We start from the raw sequence: 19,458 nt of genomic DNA on the forward strand, positions 1-19,458 counted from the left end.
CAGTCTACATTACGATTATTCATAAGTTTTAAGCAAAACCCAAGTCCTGCATGGCTCCTCGGACCACAGACTTGGGGGAAATTATTATTTAAGCCAACTATTTATAAGTTTTAAACAAAACCAAAGTCCTGCATGGCTCCTCGGACCACAGACTTTTGGGGAAGCTATTACTCATGACAGCTCATAGTTTTAAACAGAACCCAAGTCCTGCATGGCTCCTCGGACCACAGACTTTAGGGGAAATTATTACTCATGACAATTCATAGTTTTAAGCAGAACCTAAATCCTGCCTGGCTCCTCGGACTACAGACTTTTGGGGAGATTATTACTTGTGATAGATTGGGAGATTATTACTTAAAGGAAATCACTTTTAATACATGCGCACAGTCTAGCACCATCGCGACCCTCAAATGCGCAACCCAAAAACCCATTTTCATTTTGACCGTTTGCCTGTATCTACCTCGTTGCAAGTGTTTAAAAAAGAACGCTACTGACATACATTCATAGTAAGCAAAACGAACATTTTATATTAATATTCCGAGTACATTAAAAAGAGAGGTCCTTACAAAAGAATGAAAAAACAAGACAACTCTCATTTAAAAAAAAAAAAAAAAAAAAAAAAAAAAAAAAAAAAAGACTAAGCCTTAGCGGAAGAATCTTCTTTCTGCTCGGGCTGAGGAGGAGGAACCTCAATGGTAGAGTCTGTGGCAGGATCCTTAGCCACATCAGGCACAAGGACGGCATCAGGCACCGCTAGGTCTTGCTCCGAAGCGACTTGGGCTTCATCAGTGTTAGCTCGGATCTCCGGAGGATAGAAGATGCTCTCGGGCAGTCTTAGGGCCGAATCCGCAGGAACTCTTGCAGCGTCGAGAGCATGAGCCCATAAAATGTCGCAGTACTCTCTGCATACCTCAGGAATCTCCTCAGACAGCCTGGCCTCCGTCTCTTCGGCCCCGAGCTGGCGAGCAGCATTCTTCTCAGCCTCTGTGGCCTCTCGGATCAGCTGGGCCTCCTCCTTTACCAGCCTCAGCTCATCCTCTACCTTTTGCAGGGCAGTTCTGAGATCCCGCACTACCTGCCTCTCGGTGGTGAGGTCAAGCTGCGTCGTGTACAGCTCTTTGCGCTGGTCCTCCGCCTGGGTCTCAGCACTCTTTAAACCAGCCTCTGCACTTTTGCGCCGGTTCTCCGACACCTTAAAGTCGTCCGTGAGTTTAAGGTGCTCGTGCTTGAGAGACCCCAAGGCTTTCTCCATCTCTGCCCGAGCCTGGGTCTCAGCCTCAACCCTACTTCGGCTATCGCGGCAAAACTCATCAGCCACGAACACCTGTTGGGTAATCTGCGAACGAAACAAGAGTGTTACAGAAATCTAACAAGATAGGAAAATCAATAGAACAGTAAAAGGATTACTTACCAACGCGAGATCCCTTTTTAGGGATAGGAAGAGCTCGGGCTGAGTGCATCGCCTATAGGCCTCCATGTCCCGAGGAAGGAGTAAGGGCTGCTCTAAGGCATCCGCCACATACCCTGCCCGGCCTCGGTTATACTCTCGGACCGAAGCATTGTAGGAGATGGGAACCCCATCCAGCTCCAGCTTGAGGTTCCATGCACGAGGGGAGGCGCGCACGTCAGCAAGGTTCTCCTCATCTCGGCTCTCCGAGGAGTTACCCCTTCTGCTCCTCGGCGCCCGCGCAGTCTTTTGCTGCTTGGTCGGCTGGGCAGCCATCTCACCCTTCTCAGGAGTGTCAACCGGCCTCTTCTTCTTCAGGTCCGGATTAACCTTAAGGCCAGAGTCCGAGATGCCCTGGGGGACCACAGGGGGAAGGGTTTTGACCTTTGATGGACTTGGTCCCTTCGATGGCTGAACCTTTGATGACTGACCTTTCCCCCGAGAGGACATCAGCTCCTTTAGAGACTTTCCCTTTCCTGCCATGGGCTCTACCTCTTCGTCCGAAGTATCGTCCGAGCAGATAACGATTGAGGGAACACCAACCGCGGAATGTTGGTCCTGCTCTGCTTCGGGATTAGAAAGCTCCACCAAGGGGTTTTGCTGAATTTCCTCCTCGAAGTAAAACTTGTCTATTTCTTCCTCAAGGGAAAGACGAGATGATTCAGCTCCTTCTTCAACCGAAACAGCAGCACCAGGCACGTTTACCGGAGGTAGCTGCTCTGCCAAGTAAGGGTTTCTGACACCTGGCAACACCACTGGTGGCAAATCGTGGTCAGCTAGGAATCCGTCCTGGGATACGTCAATTTTAGCCAGCCTCGGACTGCCAGCCCTTATAGCGTGACCGACGGCCTGAAAAGCGCTGCTCAGAGGTTGGTAACCCAGAACCAAATGGGCCGCGCGCAACTGTCCGTCATGGGCGACGTAAATCTCCGACCTGAGAAGATAGTTCAGCGCTAGCACGTTCACAAGGCTAATCCGAGGAGCAACGTGACTTTTGTCTGCAAACAAACCAAGAAAAGTGAGGTTAAACCATGAAATTTTTCAATTACAAAGAAAGCAAGAAAAATAACCCCTCAACACTAAATCCTTTCCCCAAAAAGGATCAATCCTAAGAGCGCCGCACCTGGGTTTCCTGCCCGAGTCGGACAATGAATACCGTCGAACCACTCCCCAGAAGCAATGAGGAAGTCATTCTTCACGGTCTTATTTGAAACTGGAAGACAAGAGATCAACCTAACATCCTCGTTCCGGGATTTAAGATAATACTCATCATCCCCGAGGTGGTGACATTCGTACAGATAAGCCACATCGTGCCAAGTAAGGCCTAGATTCATCCGCTCGTCTAAGACATCTACACAGCCTAGTATCTTGAACATATTCGGGGCACACTGATACGGCGTCAACCTATGGTTGAACAGGTATTCCCTTGTGATCCTACGCATGGGAAGTGTCATCCCTCCCTCTATGAAAGCAATCATGGGGATAACGACTTCTCCCTCAACTCTATCGGTCAATATTCCTTCAAGAGGACAGTGCCGCAGCCCAACCCTCGGGGGAATGTGGTATTTCGCCCTAAAGGCTTCCATAGCGGCAGGAGTTTTTACTAATTTTTCGAATCTACCCATCTGAACTGAACTGGGGAAATGAAAGTAAAGACTGAAAAGAAAAGTAGAGTCCGAGGAGGGAATTGAAACGGAGAGAAAAGCGAAATGTACTGGTACCTTCACAAAACGCTCAAGGGGACGCCTGGAAATCTCTCTTGGACGAAACGCTTCACAAAAACGGCTACGGCGGCGTAACGGACGCAAGTGTTCGTATATCTCTGGGATTCGATGGAGTTCTCTGGAGTCTTTTGGGGTTTGTGAAATGTAGATGAAAGAAAGAACTGAACCCCTCTGACGTCTTATATAGCCGGGAGGAGAGAGAAAAGATCATCCCTGCCTAAAAATACGGGAAAAAATGGTGGCCGTTCGATCCACGCCAAGCCGTTGGATGAAGGGAACATAACGCCTCCAGAAGTTAATGGCCACGCCTCGTAAATTGTAGCGCGTCAAAAGTAACGGTCCGCACGCACGCCCCACGATCTCCTTATTTCCCTCCACTCACAAACATCAAAACCCCGCTTTTCCCCTCGGAGGGAGGTAAAAACCGGAGTTTTGAGGGGCTATTGTGGGGCCCGGCCCAAAAATGATGGGCTATTCCAAACTCAGGCCCGTCTGAGGAGCGTCCTGTCCAAGGAAAAGCCTCATATAACGCGCTATTCAACCCCAACAGCGCCAAGGAAACCTGTCCGAGGAGTAACTCCTCCTCGGACATCACGAAGCCCAGACGAGGAACTTGCCCCAACCATCTCAGCTCATCTTTCCAACATATAAAATGAATTAAATCCAAAATATCTCACGGAAGGCTACCACCACATTAATTGCGCCCCAACCACCCTCTTGGCCGCATTAATGAGGAAAAGACTCCTGAACAGTACCGCCTTGGCCTCTGCAACTCACAAAGGGTCTGATGAGGGCGTCTGATGGGACAGGTGCTCAAGTGGATGCTTGGATGATTAACAGGTGTAAGGTTGAGATGAAAATGAGAGAAATATATAATGTAGTGGAATCCCTAAAAGAAAGGGGACGGGAGAACTGTATCAGGAACAAAAAAAGAAATAAAATCAGACTGGAGAAAGATCCATTCTGGCGTTTTCTATTTTCTTTTTGCAAACCATACTGTCCATGCATTAGACCGAACAAGTTCACTGAGGCTAAGTTCTTTGACCCATCCTCTACAAATAATTATTGTGGGTTGCGCTTTGGGCTAGGGCCTAATCAACATAAGTTGGGCCAGGAAAATCGTGCAACTACAAGAATGCTATAAGGTAAGAGCTTAAGAAATCTTTTTTTTTTTGTCAAATTTAGAATTTATGTGATATTAGAGTTTTTTTTTTTTTTTTTTTTAATGTGGGTATTTTTTCCAAGAAGTGAAACTATTTAAATATCTAATGAATTTTACGATCCGAACTAAAGAAGGGATTAAATTATATTCTCAGCATCTGAATTGTTTCGATAATAGATATTCTTTTCCTACGCCACTATTACGTTAAGTATGGATGGATCCGCAGAAAATTAGGCATGGTGGTCCGGTTCTATACTGTTTTTGCCTTAAAAAGTTGTACTTTTGGTGAATAGGAAAGTCGATGCGAAGCGTCATATTAATTGATGATGTGAGTGTGTCAGTATAGATGAGGGCTAAAACAAGAAACAAGCAGCTTGAACTACTTTTTATTATTATATTTTATTTATTAGTTTTGGTAGAGGTGAATAGGGAGTCAATGAAGTCTGGCAAGTCATATATTAAAATTATAGTGAAAAAAAAAAATAATGGCTGTTTTTCCGTAAGGCACATGGCCTATCTTGTATTTGTAGTTGTCTTCATCTCAAAAGATGATAATGGTGGCAGCTGGCAAAAAAAAAAAGAAAAAAGAAAAAAGAAACGTGTACGGTGTACCTGAAGAGGAGTCCACGTTCTACCCAAAAAAAAAAAAGAAGAGAAGTCCACGTGTTGCTCTTCTTTTACAAGTGACTTTTACCCTTATGCATTCCAGAGGTCTTATCCTAGGGTATTATTTGTGGCAGAAAATAAAGAAAATATTTACGGTGAATATGTGGATTTTCGCGTTGAGCTTGAGATAATAGTGGAAAACTATATGATATTTTTCGTTTTGGTAGGGGTGAATTGGGAGTCAATGAAGTCTGGCAAGTCATATATTAAAATTATAGTGAAAAAAAAAAATAATAATGGCTGTTTTTCCGTAAGGCACATGGCCTATCTTGTACTAGGAGTTGTCTTCATCTCAAAAGATGATAATGGTGGCAGCTGGCAAAAAAAAAAAAAACGTGTATACATTATCCCTAGGGGTGTAGTCAAGTCAGCTCTTACAAAATTCATTTGCCTACATTATCCTTATGAAAACCAGTAAAATGTTGTCAAGTCAGCTATTATGAAATCTTTTGTGTACAGCATTGCTCAATGAAGAAACAGTGAAGCAAGTGTCACCAATTTTGTAGGGCTCTATGGCATTGTGCCCTTATTATGTGAAATGGACGAAGGATTGGTGCTGAGAAATTAAGCAAATTATTGTCTCTTACTCCTAATGTGTATGCCTCATATTCACCTCAATTTTGAAAAATGTAATACCTAATGCCCACACTTTGTAAATGGTTGTCTGGGTATATAATGGAATTTGCACATTCAGAATGTGAAATCATTGCCCGAGCAATTATCATTACATGGCTCAACTTGCATCTTGATTAATTTCCACTCCCTGTTTGTTTTAATTACAGAGCTGAGAATATTTTTTGAATATCTTTATCTTGTTCTTTTTTATTATTTGTTTATTTTTAGTGCTGTTGATGACCTTCCTTGAGATTTCTTTTTCCATAAAAAACATAAAATCCAAGCACTGGATTTGTAACCAGAAAACAAGAAGCAGCATGATACAATTTTTTAAACGAACCTTGTCGTCTAGCTTAATTTGTCAAAAATGGATGAATTTGAGACGGAAGGATGGCAATAAGTGTAGGTTAATTTATTGATACCACCGACAAAATTTTAAAGTTAATTTCTAAATAGATGCGGGTGGATTTGGATTCAAAATTTTAAATTTGATAAGGTATGAGAAGTGTTCAATTAAGTATATTAAGATAGACTACCGCACACTCTTGACGCAATTGTCACTTCACAAGTATTTAACTGCTTGTGGAATATGAGGGGTAAGGGCTGAGGTTCAAGTTTTCAAGAAAGAGTTTCACAAAATATACACTTAAATCTAATCTAGTGTAGAATTTTTATTTTATATTATATATATATATATAAAATAATAATAATAAATAAAAAAAATAAAAAAAGCATATCTAGATAAGACTAATTGAAAAAACATTCACTTTTGAAGAAGAAACTATACACATGATAGTTCTAACTAATAAAAATAAGGAAAAAGTTAACGGATGCGCTAAGGACATTTTTTAGAGAACTATTTTATAAAAGATTTTATGTGAAAAGAAAAAAAAAACAATTAACATTTTGACAACTTTTTCTATTTTCCATAAAAGTGATATCAATACATTTCTAAAATAGCTTATTAACAATTGCCATAAGAGCACTGGTTAACACAACCCTACAAATAAACTTAAGAAAGCAATTAATAAATTTATTAATTATATTGTTATTTGTTAATGTAATTCCAATTATATTCACTGTCACGTCAATTTGTAAATTTTTTATAATAATAAAATTATTAGCGACTTTCCTACACATTTGTGTGGTATATTAGTAGATTTGATATTTCTCTTTTTATCTAATATTTAAAACTTATCATTTTATAAATTATCAAATAAGAAAAAACTTAGGTTAAAATGCAAAACTTACCTTCTATGTTTTACCAAAATTCATTTCAGTCCTCTAACTATACTTTCGTTTATTTTAGTCTTCTAACTTTCTATTTTATATGTTGTGGTTAATTTTCCAAATTTTTCTTCAAATTTTTTAAATTAAAAAAATTCAATTGATGATTGAAAATATTTTCCAATTTTTTTTTTCAAAAATTGATGGAAATGTCTTAATTGAATAAATCTGAAACTTAGATGATGGAAATGAATAAAAGTAAAGTTAGAGGACTGAAATGAATTATAGAAAAACTTAGAAGGTGAATTTTGCACTTTAGTCGAAAGCTTATCATGTTATAACTTATAAGACTGATGAATTATTGTATAATAAAATTTATAATATCCCTAATACTATCAAAAGAGGACCAAAAATTAATACAAATTGATGTTGATTGCCTGTTAAACGTGTTTCTTGTGTGCACTTCGGTTCTGTAGAGTAGCTGGTTTTGATTCGATGGCTGTAGAATATTGGAAGCTAGCTCTTATTTCTTTGATCAACACTAGGAACAGTGTTACACTAAATACACTAAGGGGAGATTTATAGTTAATGATATTAAGGCAATTGTGTTGGGGAGATAAACATCTTGGGGAGCTTCCTTGAGTAATAAATATAACATATAGAGACACATTTTAACCAAAAAGGCCTAAGTCCCAATGGGTATGTGCTCAATTATGTTATATTAACTACTCATTCTTTTCATCTTTATTCAAATTGGGACTTCACCCACATGTGTATACCCAATCTCCCCCTCACGTGTGAGTCTCTATCTCTCTGTGGGCTTCAAGACCTCTTTGTGGGCCATGAACAAGTTCTACTTGCTCCCCATTGCCTAATGGACTTTTTCCTTCACTAGTACATCATCAATGGGCCTTCACATGTCAATCTGGCACGTCTTTTTATCCTCCATGGGAACCTTGCACCTCATCATTGTCTAGCACCATTCGCACCTCATCCTTTGTTGGGCCTTTTTCAAGATCATTTGTGTGGGCTTTATGGGCTTTCTTATTGCAATATATTGTCCCCGCTCTAACCGCAAAAGGGACCCGCCTTGCTCCATTTTCAAAAGGGCTTCAAGTACACACACTTCGTTTCCGCTCCACCTGCAAAATGAACCTCAATAACCTTTGCCACCTTTTTCCCACACCACCATGGGCTCTGATACCACTCGTTGGGTCCCAAATAATATTATCAGCAATATTAGCAATCCAAAACAACAATCACACATAAAAACACAAAATTTACATGGAAAACCCTTTCTCTTTGGAGGTAAAATCCACAGGACAAACTCCGAATCAATTTTACTATTATCAAATCAATTTTACTCTTTTTGTGTCTTCTCGAAGGCGGCAATACTTTGCTCTCTCCTCCTTAGCTATCTCCTCGAAGGCGGCAACTCATTGCTCTCTTCTTCTTGGTTATCTTCTCGAAGGCGTCAACTATTTGCTCTCTCCTCCTTTTTGCGTTCCTCCCAAGTGAAAATCTTTTTTTTTTTTTCTCTCTCTTAGTTTCACGCTCTATTTTCTTTCTCCCCATAGAGAGGACCCTTGGGCCAAAGCCAATGCCAAAGCCATCAAATTCTTTGTAGCATTGTCTATTTATAAGACTATTTTCCTATTCTCTCTTGGACTAGGAATATATTACCTCTTTAACAAGGAATATACTTTCCTTCCACCCCAATGAATAGTCTTTCCTTCCACAACAAAGAAACTTAAATTAATTTTTCCTTCTTCAATTAGAAAACTTAATTAACTTTCCAAGTCACAATTGGAATTTGAGGCAATTTCCCAACAATCTCTACCTTGACTCAAATTCCATCAATTGTCTTCAACTGTTTTCTTTCCTCTTAAGATAGTTCCACCATAATCAAGTAGTCTTCTTTTCCTCTTGGAATAGCTCCACCTTAATCAAAGCAACCTCTTTTTCTTCCATCTTAATTCACACACAAAAAGTCATCCACTAAATCAACCAAGCTCTGATACAACTGTTGGTTTTTTCTTTCACAACATTGTACACAACTGATCTTGATTGAGTTAATCGAATAACTCCCAATACCTGTCTATCAAGAAGGTTTCGTTCTTCATCCTTCACAGTATCAGGTTTCTTCTCCAAAAGAGGGAGCATCCTTCAATATCCAAAGTTTGTTTCATCAAATTTTTCAATTTCTAAAGCGTTGCCTTCTTCTCTGGCCATTGTTTCTACTCTAACATTAGCTCTGATACCACTTGTTGGAGAGATAAATACCTTGGGGAGCTTCCTTGAGTAATTAATATAACATATAGAAACACACTTTAACCCAAAATGCTTAAGCCCCAATGGGTATGTGCTCAATTATGTTATATTAACTATTTATTCTTCTCATCTTTATTCAATATGGAACTTCACTCACATGTGTATACCCAATAAATTGCTCAAGGTTTTACACTTTTACTTCTATTTGATTAAAGCAATCAAACAAGTTCTATTGGATTAAACTAATCAAACACTAAACAGTTGCAATTATAAATTCAAAAAGTTTTGGTCCTCTTTAAACAAATTCCCTCTTGTTTATAAACTCTCAAAACAAAATAGGCTTGGAAAAGTAAATCATAAAAGAATGTGGAGGAATATGATTTATATTCTCTAGTACTTTTAGAAGTTTATAAAAGTATGGATGTAAGGAAATATATAATTATAAAATTATAATTTGATTTTTCACATACATTTAATTAAAGAAATGAGTTTTCTTCCTAATGGAAAGTATGTTTAAGGGTCTGTTTAAGATTTGCTTATTTTGCTGAAATTGAAAGAGTTTTGCTAAAGATACTATAGATAAAGGTAATTAAAGATAACTGAAATAGTACAGTGAGGCATATGAATAGTACCAAAAAGTACAGTAAGACCCAGAAATAGTAGTATAAATAAGCTGAATAGTAAAATAAGTTGGCAAAAATATTTTTTTCCAAACACATACTAAATGAGAATGGAATGTAATGAGCATTCTCTCCTAATTAGAACCGATCATACACCTGATTAGTCTTCGAATAAAAGGGTGGCGATTAGTTTCAAAGAAAAGGTTAGGAAAAATCAAGATTAAACGTTTGAAAATTCTAGGTGCCCGGGCAAGCGGTGGGTCTGATAGATATTTACTTAACCAACCCGATCTTTAGTTTACACTTAAGCTCCCTATTGGGCCTTTAATTATATCACACCTTATTCCTTTGTATACACAAAATTTTAAAGCTAATTATTATTACACACGTTGAGTTATACATTGTCGCACACACTCTAGTTGAAATTGTGCTTTGAAGACGCAATTTCACAAGAAACACTACTTGCACAAACTACTATCTTAATAACTAATAATAAGAAACAAGAAATGATACACAACTATTTTCTTCCTTTAGGAATAAGTTGTAGGGGTTGCTTCTTCCGCAATGTTATGGTGAACTGCTCATTCATGTCTAGCTCGGTTGAATTCATATTACCTGGAAGAAACCAGTCAAATGAGTGAACCAATGATGCCAAAATAAATGGAACTTGCATAGTTGCCAAAGATTGTCCAGGGCAAATTCTCCTTCCTGCACTAAAAGGTATATATTCAAAATCATTTCCCTTAGAATCCAAACTTGAGTCAAGAAACCGCTCAGGTTTGAAACTCAATGAATCATTCCAAATCATGGAGTCTCGACCAATTGCCCACATGTTAACCAAAACTTGAGAGTCTTTAGGAACTGTGTAGCCCATCACTTGGCATGTTTGTAAGGCACGATGAGGAAGAAGTAGTGGTCCTGGTGGGTGCAATCTCAGTGTCTCATTGACACAAGCTTGTAGGTAGGGAAGATGGGCTAAATGCGATTCTTTTACGTTATCAGTGCCAATTTCACGGTCAAGTTCATCACGAAGTTTATGCATGGCATCTTGACTTTTCATCAAATTCGCTACTCCCCACTCAATTGCAATGATACTAGTGTCGATGCCAGCTATAAATAGCTCCTATACAAAGAGAGAAATAAAGGTTATTCAACACATTAAAGTTATAAAAATGCATATGAGGTGTTGAGATTTCCTCGCTGTATAAATTTTGTTAGAATAATAAATTTAACACTAGGAAAGAAGGTATCTAATCAAATACTTTGTAATAAGTCTCATCACATTCATGACATAATACGTGAAAGGGTTCTTAGTAAAAGCAAAGTATTAATTTGTTACACGCCACTCTTGCCTCTTATTTCACTTGCACTTGTTGGATATTTCTTACAATCTATGAAAGCCTTATGTAGCATATAAAGGAGATAACTTGGAGAGAGAAAAAAAAATCGCCTAAAAGTAGCAAAAGTTAAATACATGATAAAGAAAAACCAATAATAGCAATCTCTTTATCTTGAACCCTATGCCCATATTATTTCTTTTTTACTCATAATTTGAAATATGAAAAACAATAACCTACCAACTAAAATATACTATTTCCGTATCTTGTTTTTAACCACCATAAAGACATGCAAACAAATAACACACCAAAAGGAAAATTTACTAAATAACATATGCAAAATGCTTTAAGAACAAATCACTGTTCTATTACTAAAGTTGGTGATAAAGCTTACATGAGGTACTTTCAAATTTCTAGAAAGTAAACTAAGGATTGTGTAAATTTTTTATTATTCAAACATCTAAACTTAGAGTTACATTGATTGTAGCTAAGTGCAACTTATCATATATGCATCTGTAAGAGAAAGAGAGAAAGAAGACTTACCACAATCAATTGATTAATTTGATCATTAGTATAACCATCTTTAATCAAAGCATCTAAGAAATCGCTTTGATCTGAAATCACACTTTCTTGTTTCCGTCTTTCTTTGATAATATCCTCCCAAATAGTAATAAGTTTTCCAAGTATTACCTTACTTTTCTTTCTTATACCTTGAAAATCTAATCCACTCAATATTGGATACAAATCTGAAAAATTTACAGTAATACCCAATTCTGCGTCTTCCGTTAGAAGTTTCCTTAATTCTTTTCCAATACCTTCACCTTCAAAATCTAAGAAGTCTAATGAAAATAATGCATTACTCAAGATATTAGTCACAGTAATATAAACTACCTCTCCAAGATTCACAACCTCACCTTCCTTAGAACCAGGGCCGGCTCAAGGCCTAGGCAAGTTAGGCCTAGGCCTAAGGCCCCACCCAAAAAAAAAATTTCCTTGGAAAAAAAGGCCCCATTTTTCATAGTTAAAGGTCCAAATTTTTATAAAATTATATATATTTTCTAAAAGTTGTATATTTTTTTTTATTATAGTGATGTACAAATTTTACTATTGGCTTACAAACTATCATGTTATTAATCACAAAAAACATGATATAAACATTCATTAGTTAAATTGATGAAGTTCATCAATGAAAGATAATATCACATTATATTTTGAACATTTTAAAGTGCTTTTAATTAGTGTATTTTTCTTTTTCATTTCTATTAAGACTCTCAAAGTATAAGACCAATAGAACCTTAACTTAATTGAAACCCTAAAATATTTCAAAAAGATGTTGCAAGTGTGTTAAATCATCAATTATAGATTAATTTCCCCTAATAGTTTGAGACTTTGATTTTTGTAAATTAATATCCTACAAAACCGTACACCAAATAATATCTGTCTCTCTCTCTCTCTCTTGAAATCAAAATATAAAATTAAAAATTAGATTACAACTTTATTTAACTATACATCATCTTATATCCAAAATAAAGTATCTTTTTCAATTGCAATATATTTTTATTTCTTTTTATTAATATTTATAATTCAACTATGATATTCAATTCACTATATGAAATTAACATTAATCAAGTTGGTATTATTTATGTATTTAATGTATCAAATTAACCTTAATTTGATTAGTATTAAATAATTTTATTTAATTAATATTTACATATTAAAAGCCCCGCATAAATTTTTCGCCTTAGGCCTCAAATTATGTTGGGCCGCCCCTGCTTAGAACCTAAGAAGCTTACCAACTCCATCACCTTCTTCTCTCTTGACATCTTCTTAGATTCCAATGCTTTGGCTGAAAAAAGCTCAGCTTTACAAATAGCCCTCAGGCGCCTCCAATGATCATTGCACTCGTTAGCAAATCCGATTGAGAAGTTGTTGAGTGTTGGGTTTATGACTGGAGTGGCATGTGAAAGCGGCCTGCCTGACAAAGTTGTCATGAGTCTTAAGAATTTCTCTTGCAGCTGCTGGAGATGATGCAACTATAATAGTTTGGGTGCCGAGCCGCAGCGACATAAGGGGACCATGAACTCTAGCTAAGTTGGCTAATATGGAATGGAGCTCCCTTCCCATTTGGTGAATGTTCCCTATAATAGGCCATGAAAATGGACCTGGTGGGAGTGGTGGCTTTTTAGAGAATACATGCTTGATGTAACGAAAGAAGAGAGGTATTGGAAGGAGGAGAAGGAAGAAGATCATGTCAGTCTTCCACAGTGGCATATCCTTTTGATCCATAGTTTCTGAGACACAAAGGCTGTATTGTGATTGAGAAAATCTGTTTTAAAGTATAAAAATTAAAAATTGAAAAAAATTATAGTAAAATAATTTTTAAATGTGTGAATAGTATTATAAAACTTATTTTTAATAAAAAAATTATTAAAAAATTGATATTTGTAAATCCCTTAACAAAAAAGTTGTTGAAAAATTTACTGTATATATACCGTTCACCTCCCAAAGTCAACAATCACTACTTTAAAAAAAAATAAATAAATAAAAAATTGAAAATACAGACGTGAACGTTGAAAAGCGCAAAACACGCTACCAAACGCACACTAACATTGCTCTTTGCTGCATCGATTGGATAGTGAAAAGTTTCAATCAAGACTAGAAGTCTTTTTTTTTTAAATGAGCCTGATCCTGAGCCAGCCCATTTATCCATTTTTAAAATATGTTTTGCACTCTCCAAACGCACGCTAACATTGCTCTATGCTGCATTGATTGGATGGTGAAAAGTTTCAATCAAGACTAATAATAGTCTTTTTCTTTTTTTTTTAATTGAGCCTTACCCTGAGCCAGCCCATTTATCCATTTTTAAAATATGATCATGATTCATGATGTGACTGTGTAGAACCAATATTGCGCCGGCCAAATATAAAGTGCTTTATTGATGACCCAAGATGTTATATCAAACATTTATAAAGAAACTTCCTTATGTGTAACGTATTTACTTATTCAGCAAAAAAAAAAACGTATTTACTCTTCACTTTCAGTCTATGTAACCTGAGATACCAACATAAGAATGAAAAATAAGATCACCTAAGTTTGGGAGGGCTTCTTCCATCATCATAACACATTGCTGTAATTATTTTACAAGGAATGATTTTTTTCCCCACACCAAATCAAAGTAGAAAAACTCTATAAGTAACTAAATAAAAATTTGAGACAACTTAAAGAAAAAACAAACAAACAAACAAACGTCTTTCATGAAAATGCAAAATGTAAATAAATTTAGGAGCAATGTCTGAATTACTACTTCCATGTTAAAGTGTGCTCCTTTGATTTCTTGAGGAAGCTACTATAATGCAAATAGAAGATTTCAGTTTTTTATTTTTATTTTTAAATATAGTGTTGGGTATACATATGTGAGCGAAATCTCACTGGCTGTCCAAATTCATCCGATAATCTGACCAACCCGAAGAACCGACAGGATCTGACCTGAAACCGGCTGACTCGACTACTCCAGCGGGTCGACGGCTGGTCTTCAACACCCGAAACCGATTCTGGCGGGTCGGGTTTCGGTTTTCCTCCCCTGAAACCCAAACTGACCGAAATATTTCTAGATTCTGGCCAAAATTTATAAATCCTGGCTAAAATTTCCAAATTCCAGCCAAAATTTTCTAGAATCCAGCGAAAAAACCCAGATTCCAGCACTGTTTCCCTTAGATCCGGTGAGATTTTGATCGGATCTAGCGAAATCTCATCGAATCCGATGAGATTTTCGCCGGATCTGTGTTTTTTCCACACGTTTTCTCGCTTTCTTGAATTCGATTGACCCGCCTGCCACCCGTTGATAGTATGAACTGCCCAACTTGATTACTTCGGTGGGTCAACAGAAGGTGCCTTTTTTCCCACCCGATTCCGACGGGTCGGTTCCGGGTTGGGCATAAATCCGACCCGTGGACAACCCTCTCACATGTAAAAATAATGGTAAAAGTAAGTGATTAATATGAGTCTATAACATTGCTGGGCTCAAATTAATAAACTTATACATTAAGTGGTATCTCCATTAGTTTATTTTCTACTAATAAATTGACTCGTGAACAAATTAAATTGGGCCATGGGTTATTTTTTTTTTTTTACTGGAACCGAAATATTATTAAATTTAATGTCACTGGCTCATTAGTTTGAACCCTACCTTCCTGTGCCTGTAACTTTAAAATAATAATAGTAAAAATTGCAATAATTTTTCTCTAAAATAATCGAAGGTACTTGGGTATAGGAGATTCTTTCTTGTTCCTAAAGACATCACCAACCGCTTGCTGAGGGTGTAATCACTATAAATTTATTGTCTGATTACATAAAATTGAAAAATGAAGGTGGTTTAAAAACAATTACACAGGTGATGGATAGCCAAACCAACATTAAAAAAAAAAAGTAGCCTGTCTAAATTTTACATTTTCTGTTTTGGGATAACTAGTAAAGGTTGTTCCATCTGCAATGTTATGCCAAACTTCTCAGCCATATCCAAATTTGTAGGATTTTCACCATTTGGAAGAGACCAATCAAAGCAATGGACCAAAGAGGCTAGAACCAATTGAACTTGCTTAGTGGCCATGGGTAGGCCAGGGCAAATTCTCCTTCCTGCACCAAAGGGTAAAAACTCATAATCATGGCCTTTGAAGTCCAAATTTGAGCTTAGGAACCTATCTGGTTTAAAGGATAAATGATCTTCCCAGATTGTGGGATCACGTCCAATTGCCCAAACATTCACAAACACCTGAGAATTCTTTGGGATTGTGTAATTCATAACCTCACAAGTTTCAAGAGCTTTGTGAGGAAGAAGGAATGGGGCAGGTGGGTGTAGTCTTAGTGTTTCCTTAACACAAGCCTGCAAATATGGGAGTTGGGAAATATGAGATTCTTTTATTGATCCTGTATTGATTTCTTTATTTAGCTCTTCCTGAAGTTTCTTCATGGCTTCTTTATTCTTGAGCAACTCAGCCATTGCCCATTCAACTGTTGAGGTAGTAGTGTCTGTCCCTGCAGTGAACAACTCCTGCAAATAAAGTTTAAAGCTTTAAATTGGTGCATATTCATATAAAAAATTTGAAAACTGTATGAACAAGAAAATAGACTAGTTTGCTTACAGCAACTAATGTATTGATTTGATCATCAGTGAACCCATTTGCAAGGAAAACATTCAAGAAATCAAGTTTTTTAACACCATTACTCTGGCTTTCTCTTCTTTCCTTGATTAGAACTTCCCACACACCATACATTTCCTTAAGAGACTTGAAGGCATTTCTTCTTAAACCTTGAAGATCCACCTCTGCAAATATGGGATAAAAGTCAGCTATATTTGGAGTGGTTGCCGACTCCATAATCCTCCTAATCATCCCCTTCAGTCCACTAGCCTCCTCTTGATTTTCCCAATCAACCAAGTCCTTTGAGAAAAAAAGGTTGGTCAATGTGTTGACAATAGTGGTAAAGACAATTTCTCCAATATGGACTATCTTTCCCTCCTTGCTCCCCAAGTAATCCACCATTTCACCTACTTTCTGCTCTCTCAAAATGGCCTGTGACTCTATTGCTTTGGCTGAGAATAACTCAGTCCGGCATAAGGCCCTTAAAAACTTCCATTTGTCCTTGCATCCACTGGCCCAAACAAGAGAATTACCATCACGGACAGAGTCATCATAGGGAGTGACTTGTGGAACATATCGAGCTGAGAGTAAACGATCATGGGTGTTGAGAATTTCAGTTGCAGCTGTGGGAGAAGATCCAACAACAAGGAGTTGAGTGCCAAGCCTTAGAGAAATGAGAGGACCATGAACTTGTGCAAAGTGGGTCATTGAAAGGTGAGGCATTTTTCCCATTTGGAGAATGTTGCCTATGATAGGCCATGGTTTTGGACCTGGTGGAAGAGGTAGCCTTTTTGAAGATAAAGAACTGATGTGCTTGAAGATGAAAAAGAGAAGCGGAAGAAGAAGAAGGAGAAAGAAAGGGGATAAGAAATTGAATTCTCTTGCTTGATCCATGAATTTGTGAAGCAGATTGTGATTTAGGATGAACTGACATACAGCTCAACTTAAGAGATGGTAGGAGCAGTTGATCATTTTGTTTATCATAATCTATTCTTAACTTATTTGGAATTTGGAAGCATCTTTAACAACTAGTTGATTTAGCGTGTGTATGGATACCTTTATTTATTGAAAATTGAAAATTTATTGCTGAAAACACTATAACAAAATATTTTTTATTACTGTTCATCCGTTTTTAGCACTTGGATGGTCCATGAACAGTACCATAGACTAGCAAAAAGAACACAAGAAAAATAAACGCAAATGCAGCCGCTCTACACAATCGCCGCCTTAATTTGTAAGTTAAAACTATAATAGTCAATGGAAGAAACCACTTGTGCTTCTTTTAATTCTCTATGGTTGTTGGACAGTGATCATGTCATTCTTAGACCTTAGGTTTAGGTGCATACTATGAAACTATTAAAGAAATGATTTTGTAGGTGAGATTTGTTGAAAAATATGGCTAAATAAATAAGTTTTGATTTAACAATATAAACTTTAAAAAATTAACAATAACAAAAATAAATAAATAGAGTTAAGAATTCTCACAAACTATAGAATCACACAAAATACGTTGTCCTTAATAGTTGATTCGTGCCACCCGGAGTAGAATTCGATGCTAATGGCTCTCTTGGCCGAACAACTCCTAGGATTAGACTATAGCGATTTCTTCAAGTTGGATGCATACCCAAGCAAGAAAAACCAAGAACAACGTTATTTGTCTTTCCTTAAAACCAAAAAATTGAAGCTGAAATAGAGCAAACAAAGAAGGGAGACAACTAGAGAAGATGAAGGACTTATGTAAATAGTGTGAGTTGTAGGGTTTTAATAAGCCAACAAAGCAAAGGACTTGGGCTGCTCCAACGGTTACTGTTTGCTTGGGTAATGCCTAACGGACTGAACTGAATTGGGCTAAAAGGAAAATAATGGAAAAATGAATGAGGTCCAAGAGAGATATATTAAACAAAAGTCCAAGCCCAAGCTAACACTTAGCCCATTGTATTCCAACTTACCACCTAAGATATGCAAAGACTTACAAACTTATAACAAGATTTATTCCTAACCAATGTAGGACACAAAGCAAAGGTTAAGGGTTTGAAGCACACATACTCTAACAAGCTTTCCTCCAAATTTAATAGCAGTTCCTCCACAACTTACTTAGGGTCCGTTTGGTTAAACATTTTGGAAATTTAAAAGCGAGTTTTTAAAACTTAAAACTCCTCATAGCATTTTTACAAACACTCATTTTAAATTCAAAACATTGTTTTGCAACAATTTATACAAATGCACTCTTACACTTAACAAAACTGAGATTCTAGAACAATAAAAGAATATCCAAAAGGGTTTTAATACATGGGTTTTAAAACTTTTCTGTTCAATCAGCAATATCCATCAAACATGCAAACCAAAAACCAAATCAAAAGCAATAGACGTTACGGATTCAATTTTCTTTTTCTTTTTCTTCCATTTGATTTAGTTTTGTTCTATTTCTAGCACTTGTCACCAATTATTTAAAAACCTCCCAAATTTATTAAAATTTTAATAAAAAATATACTTTACATCTCATTAATTATTATTATTTTAGTCTGCTAAATTTAAAAAATTTTATTTTAATTTATTAACTCTGAGTAATTATTATTTTAGTCCACTAAATTTAAAAACTGTCATTTTAGTTTATTAAATTTTGAAATATAGAACAAAATCGAGGAGTTAACAAAAATTTTTAACGATAAGTCAACAATAGACAAAAAGACTAAAAGGGTCACCAAATAGCCTATTATCCATAGCCCGACGGCCCACCGGCCAATGATCAGCTCAGCCCGTTATTATTGAGGCCCATGGATAGCCACTAACCCAGTGAGTCAAGTTGTGGGCTAGTTTTTATGTCTATGGGCGCCTGCTAGGCTAGCTCAATATAAGAGTAGTATGATGGATTGATCTTGAGACATTATAGAGATTTTTATTATTAGAACTCCCCCAAACACTAAGATAATTAAAGTGATTATATTAAACTTAGTTTACTAGATACATATTTTTCTAGTAATCTAGTCATTTTGAATTAACCATTTGACTTTTTTTTTAATTAAAGATAAAAATAAAAAACTATTTAAAGCATTAATAAAAAAAATTAAATAGGTTTCTATCAACAAAAAAAAAAATTAAATAGATTTGACTGTAAAAAAAAAATTAATTAAGAATTAAATTCTTTCATTTAAAAAAAATAGATTGATTATTCCAATATAAAAAATAATGTAATAAGATGCTAACACAAACCCGTGTCTAACCCATTAGACTCAACTCGATAGGCCAACCCACTA

At 36.6% G+C, this 19,458-nt stretch overlaps 2 protein-coding genes across 2 annotated transcripts; both read right to left on the minus strand.

Moving 5' to 3' along the window:
* Positions 1 to 9,952: 9,952 nt before the first annotated feature.
* On the minus strand, positions 9,953 to 11,991 carry LOC126698250 (probable (S)-N-methylcoclaurine 3'-hydroxylase isozyme 2). The gene is made up of 2 exons (XM_050395354.1): positions 11,613 to 11,991; positions 9,953 to 10,855 (listed from the first exon to the last, which is right to left on the minus strand). The coding sequence occupies exon 2, from the start codon at positions 10,790 to 10,792 to the stop codon at positions 10,250 to 10,252; it is 543 nt and encodes a 180-aa protein (XP_050251311.1). The 5' UTR covers positions 10,793 to 10,855; positions 11,613 to 11,991; the 3' UTR covers positions 9,953 to 10,249.
* A 3,389-nt stretch (positions 11,992 to 15,380) lies between these two features.
* LOC126699804 (probable (S)-N-methylcoclaurine 3'-hydroxylase isozyme 2) lies at positions 15,381 to 17,204 on the minus strand. The gene is made up of 2 exons (XM_050397777.1): positions 16,208 to 17,204; positions 15,381 to 16,116 (listed from the first exon to the last, which is right to left on the minus strand). The coding sequence occupies exons 1-2, from the start codon at positions 17,096 to 17,098 to the stop codon at positions 15,511 to 15,513; spliced, it is 1,497 nt and encodes a 498-aa protein (XP_050253734.1). The 5' UTR covers positions 17,099 to 17,204; the 3' UTR covers positions 15,381 to 15,510.
* Between the last annotated feature and the right edge of the window lie 2,254 nt (positions 17,205 to 19,458).

This window comes from Quercus robur, chromosome 9 (assembly GCF_932294415.1).
Source record: "Quercus robur chromosome 9, dhQueRobu3.1, whole genome shotgun sequence".
NCBI classification, from domain to species: Eukaryota; Viridiplantae; Streptophyta; class Magnoliopsida; order Fagales; family Fagaceae; genus Quercus; species Quercus robur.